The sequence below is a fragment of the Triturus cristatus genome, chromosome 4_2 (genome assembly GCF_964204655.1).
Source record: "Triturus cristatus chromosome 4_2, aTriCri1.1, whole genome shotgun sequence".
NCBI classification, from domain to species: domain Eukaryota; kingdom Metazoa; phylum Chordata; class Amphibia; order Caudata; family Salamandridae; genus Triturus; species Triturus cristatus.
In genome coordinates this window covers 215998717-216014637 of record NC_140586.1, presented here as the reverse complement: position 1 = coordinate 216014637, position 15921 = coordinate 215998717, and the positions used below count along the sequence as shown (strand labels likewise).

Genomic DNA, 15921 nt, shown 5'->3' with positions numbered 1-15921 from the left:
ATAAACTAGAACTTATCTTTCGGAACAGAGAGCAAACCTCTGGGACTCCCTTTCCTAACAATGTGTGGTGAAAATATGAGATGGAGGGGTGAGGCTAAGGGCACTCTCACTGAGTGTGTGAGGTTTGGGTCTTTTCCCATAAGGTGAATGTGCTACTAAAGCAGCTCTGTTTTAACACTTTTTAGACAGATAGACCGAGATGTACAAAGCTTTTTTGCGTTTTCAAAAATTCTGATTCACAGAACCAACCATTTGAAACTTCAGAAAGGCTTTTTGTTATGCATGAAACCCAAACTGCGATTAGATAACATGTTACAGAATTACATTTTGAGTTTGCCACCAAATACTGAATCGTTATTTTGGAGGGGCATGTTTAGGATGTTCCATTCCAAATACCGATTCGGAATAGGATGTATTATTGTTGTGTGACCAAAATCCGGTTGCAAAAAATCCATATTTTACCGACTGCACAAATATAGTCGTAAGCCCTTCGCAAACAGGAAGGGCTCCCCAAGGGCCCTGTCCCCTTTGTAAATGTTGACATAAACATTTTTAACAATAGGCAGTGGTCCCATAGATCACAGCCTACTCTTACAAGATGTTACATAAACTTTTATGGTTTTTTTGGAAACACATTGCTTTTATCTTAAATGAAAAGGATTGCATCAAAAAAATTGCTTTATTTAAAAGCAATCACAGACTGATCTCAGAAGACATCATCCCTCTGATGGCTGTGATTCATAGTGGGTCGCAATTTGGGACCTCCATCATTAATATTCATGAGTAGGTGGAATTGTGAACCACTATGAATCCGTTTTTTGCTAACAAACCTATTAATACATAGGTGGGTCACAAAAACAGAATAGATTCTGTAAATGTCAGTGCGTAATGTGTGACCATTTTTACTAAATCCATTCTTAGCACATTTGGCCCACAGTGCATGGCTTATACTGCTGTTTGTAAGGTCACGATGGAAAATGATTCTTGTATCTGAACCTATGAAAAGTCCAATGCTGTAGAAACCTCTTTGCCACTGACCTAAAATGAGATTGAATTTCAAAATGAGGGCTCAAGAGGTTGAACAAAAGGAGATGGAAAAAAAAAGGTATTTTATGACCTTACATATCAGATACTATCCTACAGGGTTGCTGAGGACGAATCCTGATATGTGAAGCAAGAAAGCACTTCAGAAAGAACATTCTGGTGAAAAAAAGATAAAGGCATCGCCCTATGTTCATAGATCATAAACACAGCAAGAAAACACATAAAAAGTAGGACCAACTTCCACTGTGCTGCATTAGCTTTCTCAAAGTTTTCTTTATTACTGGACAGTCATTTTTCTCTATCAAAAAAGTGTCCCAGATCACAAGCATGGGGAGTGGAGCATGGGAGGTATTCAATGTGGATGAATTTAATACAGTCCAAGTTTGGTCCATAATGATGTGTGGAGGTTATGGGGCGTAATAATGTGGAAAGGATTTGAAAAGCTTCATTGATAAAACAAAGTGGTTTGGATCCACACATGAATGTTGTATAGTTATTTAACAAATCACGCAAATCTACTTACAAAACCTAAACCAGAGAACTGCCATTTCCACTAATCAACACTCTACTGTATGGTTCCAGTCACATCTTCGACTATTTGTTGTACTTTAAAATGTATGAGTTTTGGCGGTAAACATGTAACTTCCAAAATTAGAAAGGAAGTTGCATTCTGTTATACTGGCCATAGCAAGGCCAACAACACGTGTTACTTTTCAGAAAAAAAACCAGTTGAAATACCCATCACACATCCTCCACAAACGAAAAACGTGTCTACAGCCTTCTACAGAGCCAGTGCTCTGTGCATTAAGAATTACAGGAATGCATCTCTCGTTTGCCAAGCCAACGCCTGTGAGCTCATCATTGCGATAGGAAAGGAAAGCTGTAGACAACTTAGCTTCCTCAGCATTCATCTACGGACTCCCTCCATAGGGCAATTAAAAAAATGAACCCCTCCCCCAAACTTTCTTAAAGTCCTTGATAACCTCATGCTCCCAGTCCACTCGAGTCAATTTTGTTTGTGATGTGTGCTCTTCCAAGTTCCAGTGAATTACACGTTCAGAAAAATCACTCACTCTTAAAACCATACAAGGCAACGTTTTGAAGCTGTTAAAGAGGGGCAATTTGAAAGCAAATCGGCGAAATTGACTTTCCCGATTGACTTAAATCGAAGCAGACGTGATTGGAGGCGGAAGGCACCTAATATAAAGCCATTTTGGGCTTAAAAATCGGGAATCTCCCGCGTGGATCAGGTGTATTGGCGTATATGCTTAAAACTAGAGGCTGATATGAACTGATTACACACGAGCACAACTAAAGCACACAAAATGTGAGACATAGGTATACACACACACAACCTGGATTACATGACTTAAAAAGGCAAATACATTCAAACCCAAAATGGGAGAATCCCGTTCATATGCATGTGCAAACTCCAAACTGAGATTCCCCTACATATGTGGTTGGGTAGTGATGCTCACGGATGGCAGTGGCAATCTGGTCAGTCTCATGGCCTTTGAGATCGCCACGTCTGGCCGACAGGCTTCTGAAACTCATGGAGGGTGACATTCGCACCCTGGTGCGGCGAGAATCCCTGCGCTGGGTGGACAGTAGGTCCTCGTCAGTCAGTAGCTTCATGACCTGCTTGGCTTTTTCTCGGACATGGGAACCTGTTGGGTTCAAGAATTCAAACAAACCTGTTTAAAAAGGGAATGTTGTACCCTGCTGAATATTAGCTTGAGCAAAACTTGAAATTCTATAATTTTGACCTTTCATGACAACTATCAACCATACTAACAAGCATGGACAATGGCATTAGGTCTGGCTTATGGATAAAAGTGCCTTTTGTATCATTGATGCGTTTAGGCAATAAATAACTCCTCAGACATGCTCTCTGCCATTCATCATTTGACTTATGCACCCATTCATCCACCTGACTCATTTTTGCACCCATCCTCTACAGAGCCACAATAAAACACACACAAACCCAACAAAACATGCATGATAAATTAAAATAATACAAGAAGAAAAAAGTAAACATAATGCTGTCTGAACTTGGTGGGCATATGCTTGCAATAATGAAACTAAGTATGACAGCAGGTGTCCGTCTTGCAGTGATAATGCAAATAGTCTATAGTTGTTTTAAAATTTCGGCATGGTCGCAACATTTTGAACCAATGTGTTGGCCAACTTGGAATGGTAAAACAATGATACACTATGGATGATAGCTTTCCATAATGGTCTCCTAGTTTGGAGGAGGGGGCTACGTGGGATGCGGCACACTGTAGATGAAGAATAAGTTACTTACCTTAGGTAATACCTTATCTGGTAGAGACCGGATCTAGCCTTAGATTCCTTACCTTTCAACTATCTCCAGGCGCCAGACTGGATCTGGAATTTTTATCTCAGCAGTGCCTCTGCACATCGGTGGAGGGCATCGAGCGACTCCATAGCGATGTTGTCCAATGGATGTGGTGTCGACAGTGTCCATATAAGCCCTCCCCGACGTGCTGACGTCAGTTTCTTCTGTGACTAATACCCGCGCTAAAAATGCAGAGCCTCATATAGAAACTGCTTATGGAAACCGTGTGCCCAAAAAGACTCTTCCTTTTGCAAAATGTTTGTTTTCTTTCTCTCTCTCTCTTTTTTTTTTAAACCAATGAAAGGCACCAGAGTGTTCAGAAAGGGATCTGGTAGACAAGGATAAAACCAGCATGCATAGTGGGGAGGATGGGTATGTCAGTAAGGAATCTGAAGCTAGATCCTGTCTCTACCAGATAAGGCATTAGAGAAGGTAAGTAACTTATCCATCTGATAGAGACATCTAACAGCGGATTCCTTACCTTTGAATTAGATACCCAAGAAATACCATCAGGGCTGGCTCTAGGGCAGTGCGATCCGTGCCACCGCTCCGGGCACTGACTTGGGGTGCGAGCACCATGTTTATTGTTTAAAAGCACCAGATGCCCGTTCCATGTCCCAGCGATTTTCAAACATCAATAAAAATGTCACAATAACTCCGATGATTAATGTTCTTCCTGGAGAGAGACTGGAGCTTTGTGTGGTAGAGGAAGTTTTGACTCATCATAGTGCACAAGGTTAATTTGGCTGCTGTAAAGAACGTGTCCCATTCAGATTACAAAGTGCATACACTATAAATAGGTCAATGGGTTATCGCTTTTGTCAGAAAAATCCATTTGTTACTTGTAGTTTAAAAGTTAAAATCCTAATATAGAGCAGTGAGCTCTTAACTGTCATCAAAGAGCTGCATGCAAACTGCAAGGAATATATTACAGCGACATGTTTTTTTGCTCAGTCTTTCCTTATCCTAATATTGCTAAAAGAGTTCATTTGGGTAGAAATCAATTCTTATTATTAAAGAAAACCCCTAACAACGGTGTTACATTTTAAATTCAGAATTTGTGCTTTTCCGGACCAAGGACTCTTAAATGATACAGCCTACAAGTATGAATGACATGTGACTCCTACACTTGTTGGCCTTTGTCTTAATTAAAATTCACTTTACACTTATTCACACACTTATGATTGTCTCCGTGCAAAGTATGTGTGATATAAAGTGTTCTGACACCTTAAACTGGTATGAGTGGCGCTATAAAACTAAATGGATCTAAGAGACATTGGTTATGGAGACTTGGGGGGTATTGTCAAATGGTGGTAGTGAGGGAATCCGTGGCAAGGTGGTCATGGGGGGCGCAAAAAACATTGTCGCACAGGGCGCCACCAGTACTAAAGCTAGCCCTGAATAACCATTATAAGAGAGAGAGAGAGAGAAAAAGAGAGACCAGCTGTCAGGAAGGTAGGTGAGGAAAGAAGACACCTCACAAGAAATATTGTGGTAAACCTGTATGGAACTGAAGTCCATAACTATGAAAAAACATGGGAAGACACCCATGATACAAGAATAAAGAGGTGTTGAAAAGAACACTTCATAATACTACATAGCTCCTCCAATGCTAGCCAGACCATTAGTGGATGTGGCTGAAGGCCAAGGACAACGGCTAATACCACTGAGCCAAAGCCCATTGCCATACAACCAAGCGATGTAGGGAGCACCAATCAATGCTTTAGGAAAAGCAGTGAGAACAATAACAATAATTATGGGCAGGGACCACTCGTGGTCAAAGGAAACACTTTGTAGCCAGGATTCGCAATATTCAGACTTACAATAATACAATTTCAACCCAATCAAACATTACCAGCCAGAGTTTTTATGCAACTACTGGTACTGGGAATGATGACATCCTGCATTGCACTCGTACCTCACGCAAGGCTTCATAGGCTTCCTCTGCGGGAATATCTAGCGCGTCAGTGGAATCAGTCACGGGGTCAATTAACCAATCTAGTGTTGGTAGATGGCCGCACTCATCACTCTCTGCAGTGGTGGAACCCTCAAAACTTATCAAAAGGGCGGCCCTTCATAGACCCGATTCTACAGACTGCACAAACAGTAGACGTATCTTTGACAGGTTGGGGTGCTCATCTCCAACATCACACAGTTCAAGGGCTGTGGTCAGACAATCACAAACATCTCCACATCAACTACCTGGAGCTTCTAGCAGTGTTCCTAGCACTCAAAGCTTTCCACACTCACCTTACAGGCAAAACTGTCTTAGTCTGCACAGAAAACATGACAGCGATGTATTATCTACAGAAACAGGGAGGAACACACTCTCTCCAGCTGTCGTGCCTGGACAAAGCATTTGGAATTGGGCAATTCATCACAAAATGTATCTCCTAGCGGAACACCTTCCAGGAGTAAACAATCAAATCGCCAACCTGCTCAGCAGACACAGACAACAAGTTCACAAGTGGGAACTTCATCCCCAAGTTCTTCCTTGCTTTCAACAATAGGGATTTCTGCAGATAGATCTGTTTGCTACAGTACACAACGCAAAATGCCCAGACTTTGCATCCAGGTTCCCATACCGTCTATCCAAAGGCAATGCTCTATGGATGAATTGGTCTGGGATATTTGCCTATGCTTTTTCCGCCTCTCCCACTAATTCCATTACTGGTTCAGAAGCTCAAACAAACATCCCTTACATTGACGTTAGTAGCCCCCACATGGGGTCGTCAACCCTGGTACACCACCCTGTTAGAACTGTCAGTGGTGCCACATAAAAAGCTACATCTCACACCCAGTCTCCCCATTCAGAGCCATTGAGAAATCAGACATCCAAATCCCAGAGAACTCAACCTAGCGATTTGGCTCCTGAAGTCATGTAGGTTGGTTATTTACCACTACCACCAGACTGTATGAATATTGTCAAGGAGGCTAGAAAGCCTACCTCTAGAGCATGTTATGCAGCAAAATGGAAATGGTTTGTTATCTATTGTAACAACAACATCAATCCACTTGATGCCTCTGTACAAAAATAATTGTGTTACCTGTTGCATTTACAGCAATCTGGATTGGCTTATACATTCATTCGGTTACACATATCAGCAGTAGCTGCATACTTGCAAAATGGGCAACACCTATCTCTATTCAGAATACCAGTGATCAAAGCCTTCATAGAAGGGTTAAAAAGGGTGATCCCACCAAGAGTTCCCCCTGCACCAGAGTGGAACCTTAACATAGTCCTTACAAGGCTAATGGGTTCACCTTTTGAACCAATGTACAAATGTCAGTTACAATTCCTCTCATGGAAGATTGCTTTCCTCATAGCAATAACCTCACTAAGGAGAGTTCAGGCATTAACTATACAAGAGCCTTTCTTTCAACTTCACAAAGATAGGGTGGTTCTTTGAACCAATCCTAAATTTCTGCTTAACATAGTTTCAGCCTTTCATGTCAATCAGTTGAGTTACCTGTGTTATTTCGTCAACCTGATTCTGAAGCAGAGCAAGCTTTACACACTTGATGTTAGACGAGTTATACTATATTATGTTGAATGAACTTAAGAATTTCGAAAAGCAAAGCAACTCTTTGTTGCTTTTTCTCCACCACACAAAGGCAATCCCATATCTAAGTCAGGTATTGCAAGATGGATTGTAAAATGTATCCAAACATGTTATGCTAAAGCAAAACAAACTTTAATAATACCCCCTAGAGCACATCCCACTCTCAAAATAGGGGCTACTATGGCTTTCTTAGGAAATATTCCCCTAGCTGACATCTATAAGGCAGCAACATGGTCTACACCATACACATTCACCAAATACTATTGTGTAGATGTGTTTGCGAGCCAACAAGCAAAGGTAGGCCAGGCAGTACTTAAAACGTTATTTCAAACAACCACTACAGGTTAGCCACCGCTTTGGGAGTCTACTGCTATATGGTCTATGCAAAGCATGTGATCTACAGCTCACATGCCTCGAACCGAAAATGTTACTTACCCAGTAAGCATCTGTTCTTGGCATGTAGAGCTGTAGACTCACATGAGCCCACCTGCCTTCCCGGTCTCCTGTGGTTGTTGTTGTTGTTGTAGTGAATCTACAGCTCTACATGCCAAGAACAGATGCTTACAGGGTAAGTACATTTTTCATATATGTAAAATATATATATATATATCTATATATCTATATATATATATATATATATATATATATATATATATAGAGAGAGAGAGAGAGAGAGAGAGAGAGAGAGAGAGAGAGAGAGAGAGAGAGAGAGAGAGACCAACACATACACTGTATAATAAGAAATTCCGAAAAGGGTACAGATAAAGGATTAAAATATAGGTCATGGACCGGGGATGTGAAAAAACGGTGAGCTGTCAGACAGACACATGGTAATGTATAAAGGAGTAGAGGGAGTGGGAGATATCACACGCCCCAGAAAAATAAAAGCAGTCGGACATAAAACAATACTTCCGACTGAAAGGTTACAATCAGGCGGCTGAGAGATAACTGAAAAAGAAAATAGCAGGTGAAAAACAATCCCTCTAGTATAGAGAAATGAAGACCACTATCTGGACTGTAAAAAGATCAAGTTAAACAAGGCCCAACACAGGGAAGGCCTATTCAGATAACTAGTCTCCATCCTTGAGAAATAATATCAGACAGAAAAATGTACATGGCGGGAGCAGCGAATAAAAGGCAGAGTAAATAGTTGTAAAAGACCAAACACCATGAGTGAAGATCCAAACCAAACATTACTATAACGAACTGAAATAAGAGATGGAGTGGCAGTGCATACAGCATAACAAGTGTGGAGGCCATATAAGAAATGTCTCAATAGGAGACATGACCCGGAAGGTATAATCTAAGCACAGCAGGAAACCTTTAGTATACCCCTACCATGGAGGAAAAAGAACCCTGCCTCATCAAAAGGAAGAGAAGGGAGAGAGAGAGAGAGAGCACAAAAATCCATAAGCAAAAAGAAATCTCCATCTTAGATGAGACAACCTGTGCCCAGTCAACAATTCTGTGGACATTCATGAATGAGGATCCTGGCGTCACTCAAGATCATCATTTTCCATACTCATTAGTTCAAGGAATAACAAACCCCAAAGGAGTTGAAACCTTATCCATGCTCGTGAGAGGTGAAGGAAACTCACTAGAGAAGAATCCGAAAGGATCACCAAACCTTACGAACCACACCCAAAAGAGTGTGGTCGAGGAGCACATGTTCAGAAAGAAACATAAGAGGAAGAAGGCAACATCTGAAGAACAACCAGTTCAGTAACTAAATGTTGGAGTTGGTATCGGAAATGTTTCCAACAAGTACAAAAACATTTCCCAAAAATGAAAAGCAACAACAGCTTTGAGCATGGCAATAGCAGATTAAAAACAGTCCATGCGGCTGCATAAAAGAGAAAAAGTCGGCAGAGTAGTCCACCCATGCTAAGATGCGAACAAGGTATCTCCACAGGGAACCTTGAGAGTAACAGAAAAGGTAAGAGTCCTTCTTGCTCGTTCATAGCAAGAGCTAGCACAAGGAGCGCAAATGCCTAAAAAAGACTAAAGATGAAATACCGCCTAAGCCAAGATCAGACGTACCCTAGGCTAAGAACTATACTCTCTTCTCTTGTACCCGCTAGGAGAGAAAGGGCACCAGATACAGTGGAAGGAAAATTCCCCAGGCTAGTGAGGATAATACACTGAACAAAACTGGGGAAGGGGGCGCAAGGAGAAAGGCCTTGCACCATCTCACCAAAGCAGACAATCTAAAGTCCCCTATAAGAGGTAGTAAGGTGTTTGAAACACATGAAAGAATGCCTGTAAGGTATACAGCTGAAGTATCCCATAGGGCAGGGGACAAGGCAACAGTGCATCCACTCAATGTAAGCAAAATACCCCAATGGAACCTGGGTAGAAAAGCAAAAGTACATCTTGCATCAACAGGCGTTGAAGCCCAATAGGGCCATAAAACAATATTTGTCCCAAATAAAGAGGAAATGTCATGGACAGTTTAGGAAGTAATACAAAATACCTGCAGGAGGCAGGAGCACCTCACTGGGTGCCACCTGTTGGTGAAGTTTGAAAGAAAAGCCAATGTAAGGTGAAGTTTGAAAGAAAAGCCAATGGGTACTCCCCAGAACGGCTCACATGCAGAAGAAATCAAGGAGACCATACCCTGTACAAGCTCAGTACAGGAGGAAGAAGAGGAGCAGACAGTAGAGCAAAACACGGTTTAAGATTCTGCTCCACCCTGACTGTCCAGAAAACAGTGTACAGCTGTATCGGCATGAGCATCAACAGATGTTGACCAACGAAAGGCATGTTTACCTAGGTGGATTGGACAGACTCCAATAAACCGAGGTGCGCATCCAGGGATGCCAACAAAATGCCACTGAAAGAGACATGACTCACCCAGCAGAATCTGTGGTATCCATGCCACATCGAATCAGCAATCTAGCTGCTTGTCGGCCATCATGAAGTAACTGAGTAAGATTGTTTCGGGTCTCATCCGGGAGGTAGGGGAGAAGGTGCCAGACGGAATCCCACAACACATGAGAAAACCGTCTCAGAACACAAGCGGTATTAAGGGACTGCAAAGTGGAACTGGTGGCAGAAAAAAAATCTGATCAAAAGAATCGAGACCCCCTAGACTCCCTGTCTGGATGGACGTTAGGAAGGGCACTGATTTCACGGGAGGTTGTAGCAGCCTGAACCACAAAGCTGCGTGGAGGAGGCAGGCCGGGTCTCCAGGGACAGGACGGTGTCTTCGAGCTGTAGACCGATCCACTGGGCACCCCGAAACGGGCTTAGCCAAAGAGCCCAAAGAAATCTCAACTAGTGCTCCACTTAAGGGGAGAATAGGCTCAGCTCGCGTTTGGTCCTGATGAAGCACCCAAATTAACCCTTTGGGTGCCAGGCCTTTTCCCCCTCCTGTGCCTGGCGATTCCCTAGTGGGTGGGTGTCATGACGAGATAGTCTCGTCATGGGCACAGCGCGACTGTGCTCCATGACGAGACCATCTCGTCATGGGCACAGAAGAGGTTAAGGGGTCAATGGCCACGTCCACCGAAGGGAGCCGAAGCTCCAAGACAACAGCTACCGTCCTCAGAAGCTCAGTGAAAGCAGAGCTAGCCTCAGAAGCGAAGCTGGGAGGAGAAAACAAGCCATAGGAAGGGAAAGACTCAAGGCCACTAGCCTCATTCAGTTCAGATATTCACTTAACTTCCAGAGAAGACTGAGTAGTGCCAGTCATGGGTGGAAGAAGCCCCAATCATGCCCGTCTCCACTAAAAAACTGGTCTCCTGAAGGAGGATCCGTAGGGAGCTCCTCTGAAGGAGAAAAGTAGCCCTAGGTGAACCGCTTCACTGACACCGCCCCTGACGCCACCTGGCGTTGATGCGGTGATGCCTTGGTGTCTGAGAGGAGAGATATAATAGCGCCAATTGGCATCGTCAACGTTGGAGCTGGCTGGTCAAGTACTGGCGTTGCAGGTGGTAACCACGAATGGCTGTGTACTGGAACTGACACAGATCTGACTATGGCTCCAGAGGGCCTCACTGACGCAGTGGGAGACCCTGTTAGAGTGGATCCAGTTAAGGCTCCTCTGGCCTCCTTGGGGCAGAGGCGCGCACCAGAGAGGCGGAGATCCAAAGACAGCATGAAGGGAGTGATAATAAACCCATCATCTGATCCCAGGCCGCCAGCCCAACTTTTTGTCCTGATGAAGACCTGCTCTAGATGCACACAATCCAGCACTACTACATAGGGTCGAAACATCGACGTTACTTGTCCAATTTGTCTACACAATTCCACAATCAGAACTAGGAAAATTATATCCTGCTTTGGTCTATGCTCTTGATTTTGGACCTTTTTGTGTATCACTGTGTATTGTTATTGTATATATATGTTATATGTGAATTTTGGGTCAATTCCATGTCAATAAGCACACTCAGTCACTGATTGTTTTACGTCTTATGTGTTCTAAGGTTGGTTAGTCCTGTAAATATTTTGCTGAATATTTTGATACATATCACAGAGTAAAACGAATTCAATTCAATTTCTGAATCTCTTGGTTCATGTGTGTGCTTCGTTGTTGTTTACTGAATGATTACTGACACATTGATTATTTGTATTAAGTACATACTTAACCCCTTCGCCGCGGCGCAAATTCCGCCGCGGCGCTGGGGGTTTTTTCGGTGAGCGCGGCGCCGCTGTGCTCATGACGGAACCACGCCGTCATGAGTCACGGGTGAGCTGTGCTCATGATGGAGTGGTTCCGTCACGGCGCCGCCCACTTACGTTACACGCCCGCACAAGCGGGGAAAAGGCGCCGCATGGGCGGAGCGGCCGCCAACGGCCGCAGCATGATGGAACCACTCCGTCGTGAGCACAGCGCGACCGTGGCTCATGACGGAGTGGTTCCGTCATGAGCAGGGAAGGGGTTAACTAAGTCTACGTGTTTCCCAACAGAACCATTGTTTTTTTGTTTTCCTAGAGTTTATGCAGCGTTCCTGCAACGCCTTCAGCCACAGTTGATGACAGGAGTCGCACTCCTCGGCTTCATGTGTTTTCCAAGACACCACATGCAAATACTCTGTGGGTCTGTGGCTAATATCTGCCGTCCATAGGATCCACAGGGTTTGAACCTGATGACATCCAGAAAAAGCACACTGTTTTGTCGACAAAATGTCGAGATGGGTCAAAAAATGGCCAGAGGCACCGCTTTCTGGATCCACGTTGCAAGCTCGAAAAGGAAGAAACTGATGTCAGAGCATCAGGGGAGGGCTTATATGGACTCTGTCAATGGCACATCTGGTGGACAGCGTCGCTGAGGAGTTGCTCTGCGCCCTCTACCGACCCACAGAGGTACTGCTGAGAAACATTTCCCGGATCCAGTCTGGCACCTGGGGATATTTCAAAGGTAATGAATCTGCGGCTAGATGGCTCTATCAGAAATGGTCATCAAGAAAGTGACCCGTTAGCACTGCTTTGAGAGCTGTGGCATCAGCTTACAAAACACATTAAAACAAACTGAGGAGAAGCAAGGAATTGATAGGGAACTATAAAAGGAGAAGAATTAAAACTAAAGGACTAGCCAAGTACTAGCTACCAGCCCTGATACTTAAGCAGACTTATTTTCAGGTCAATGTACACCTGTGATAAAAAATGCCATAGTTAATAAGGCAATAAAGCCAATTACTGATGTGAACTGAATGATTAGTGCATGTCATACTGTCATAGATTGAAGCAGTTTAAATGACACTGAGACAGACCAGTGGCAGAATGGATCTGATACAAAGTTTCTCTATGTATCTGTATGAGCATACATATATGGCCCCCAGGGACCCTCAGGATTGAGGAGGAATTAATTCTCCAACTTAAAACGCGCCACAGGGTGTGTTTGCAGACATGTCACCTCAGGCCACGCCCCCTTCCTTCACCATTATGCAAACACGCCCCGTGGCGAGTTGTAAGTTGGGAAATTAATTCTCTTTCAATACTGAGGGTCCCTGAGGGCCAACTAGCCCACCAGGTACCTCCAGTATGCGCCACGGAGCTCGTTGCAGACAGGTGTTCAGAGACCACGCCCCTTTTTACATCTCTCTGCAACACAGCTCTGTGGTGCTTACTGGAGGTACCTAGTGGGCTAGTTTGACCCTAGGGACCCTTAGGATTCAAGGGGACTTAATTTCCCAACTTAGAACGACACAGAGCGCGTTTACACAGTGGTGAAGGGAGGGGACGGGGCCTGAGGTGACGTGTTCAAACACGCCCTGTGGCGTGTTTTAAGTTGGGGAATTAATTCCCCTTCAATCCTGAGGGCCCCTGGGGGAAAACTAGCCCACCAGGGGCTTCCAGTAAGTGACACTGCACTGCGTTGCAGAGAGGTGGTGCAGGCCGTGCCCCTTTTTACACCTCTCGGCAACGGCGCTTACTGGAGGTACCTAGTGGGCTAGTTTGACCCTAGGGACCCTCAGGATTCAAGGGGACTTAATCTCCCAACTTAAAACGGCCACAGGGCGCGTTTACACAGTGGTGAAGGTAGGGGATGGGGCCTGAGGTGACATGTGAAAACACGCCCTGTGGTGCGTTTTAAGTTGGGGAAATAATACCCCTTCAATCCTGAGAGCCCCACGGGGCCAACTAGCCCACCAGGTGCTTCCAGTAAGTGCCACTGCGCTGTGTTTCAGAGAGTTGGTTCAGGCCGTGCCCCTTTTTACACCTCTCTGCAACGCAGCTCTGTGGCGCTTACTGGAGGTACCTAGTGGGCTAGTTTGCTAGTTGGACCCAAGGGACACTCAGGATTCAAGGGGACTTTATCTCCCAACTTAAAACGGCCACAGCGTGCGTTTACACAGTGGTGAAGGGAGGGGATGGGGCCTGAGGTGACGTGTGAAAACACGCCCTGTGGTGCGTTTTAAGTTGGGGAAATAATTCCCCTTCAATCCTGAGGGACCCTGGGGGCTAACTAGCCTACCAGGTGCTTCCAGTAAGCGCCACTGTGCTGTGTTTCAGAGAGGTGGCCAAAGCCATGCCCCTTTTTACACCTCTCTGCAACGCAGCTCTGTGGCGCTTACTGGAGGTACCTAGTGGGCTAGTTTGACCCTAGGGAACCTCAGGATTCAAGGGGACTTAATCTCTCAAATTAAAATAGCCACAGGGCGCGTTTACACAGTGGTGAAGGGAGGGGATGGGGCCCGAGGTGACGTGTGAAAACACGCCCTGTGGCACGTTTTAAGTTGGGGAAATAATTCCCCTTCAATCCTGAGAGCCCCTGGGGGCTAACTAGCCCACCAGTTGCTTCCAGTAAGTGCCACTGCGCTGTGTTTCAGAGAGGTGGCCCGGGCTGTGCCCCTTTTAACACCTCTCTGCAACGCAGCTCTGTGGCGCTTACTGGAGGTAACTAGTGGGCTACTTGGACCCTAGGGACACTCAGGATTCAAGGGGACTTAATCTCCCAAATTAAAACGGACACAGGGCGCGTTTACACAGTGGTGAAGGGAGGGGATGGTGTAGGAAAGTGGCTCTATATATACTGGACCAAAGTAAGGTACAGTGTGTATAGAGTCCCCAGAGGTTTGGCAGAGGTTACAGTTAGATATAACCTTACTCTCTATAGGGGTAGTTTGGCCGAGCAGTAAGGCAGTATCAGAGGACAGTGTAAAGCATTTGTTGTACACATTCAGTCAGCAAATGGTCTCACACACTCAAGAACTGAACTCTAGGCCAATTGTTTTGTATCAAAAGATATAGTTGTTTTACCAACAAGGTATCAAAATATACTTTCGCAGGATGAGTTACTTTAGTTAAATACTTTTCAAATAGGCAATAGACTTTTTGAATGCAATAGTTACAGTTTGTTGCAATAGGCAACACAATTTCAAACACAATGCAACATTGAGCAGCTCAATGGGAATTTCTGGTTAAATGCAATTAGTTACTTTGTAGATCACTTTTCTAACCACAGGACTGGATCCTAGATTCAGTCCCGGGACATGAGCTGTAAACAGTTAAGTAAAAGCGTTTTGGTTACAGTAGTGATTTTTAAGGAATATTATTTTATTTTATAAGTTGACACTTAGAAACTTTTTCAGTTGGAATTACCAATGTTATCCATTTGAAGGAAATTCAATTTGCAGGTAAAGTATGTTCACGTTACTTTTGTAATACAGTGCTGGACTCCTAGGTTCAGCACTGGGACCTCTATCTAAAACAAGCAAGTAATGACGTTTTTATCGTTGGTACGAGTTTTAGAGAATATTTGTAGGTTTCAAAAATCGACACTTAGAAACTTTTTCAGCAAAAAGCAGGCAATAATATCCTATGGAAGGAAATTCAAGTTACTGGTAAGTATGGTTAAAATTACTTTTCAGGATCAGTACTGGGTTCAAAGATGCAGCACTGAGGTCTCTCCTGATAGCAGGTGAGTAAATCGGAATTCGTAGTTCGGCTGATTTTAGATAAATATTTTAAAGTTCCAAAACTTCACACTTAGGAGAATTTCCAAGTGAAACCAGTCAATGTTAGCCTATGGAAGAAAAGTGAGTTATCGGCTTTTAGGTAAGTACTCGACTGGCAGAGTTAAGGTTCTAGGCATAGACTCAAGGAAATTCAAGTTACTGGTAAGTACGGTTAAAATTACTTTTCAGGATCAGTACTGGGCTCAAAGATGCAGCACTGAGGTCTCTCCTGATAGCAGGTGAGTAAATCGGAATTCGTAGTTCGGCTGATTTTGGAGGAATATTTTAAAGTTCCAAAACTCCACACTTAGGAGAATTTCCAAGTGAAACCAGTCAATGTTAGCCTATGGAAGAAAAGTGAGTTATCGGCTTTTAGGTAAGTACTCGACTGGCAGAGTTAAGGTTCTGGGCATAGACTCAGGGGTCTCCCAGGGCCAGGTAGGTACAGTTGGTACACCCTCAGCGGCACCGGGGCAGCTGGGTGCAGAGGTAGTTAGGCCCAATGTTATCCAATGGGAGGCAAGGGCCCTTCGGTTGGTGGCTGCTGGCTAGC

The 15921-nt window shown here is 44.2% G+C and overlaps 1 protein-coding gene across 1 annotated transcript in view; it reads right to left on the bottom strand.

Moving 5' to 3' along the window:
* Positions 1 to 1648: 1648 nt before the first annotated feature.
* Positions 1649 to 15921, bottom strand: part of ENTHD1 (ENTH domain containing 1) — a 44437-nt gene continuing 30164 nt past the window's right edge. Inside the window, exon 2 of the mRNA XM_085600072.1 lies at positions 1649 to 2711. Within this exon, the coding sequence (XP_085456198.1) occupies positions 2458 to 2711 (254 nt within the window). The 3' untranslated portion in view covers positions 1649 to 2457. The remainder of the gene's footprint in view (positions 2712 to 15921) is intronic.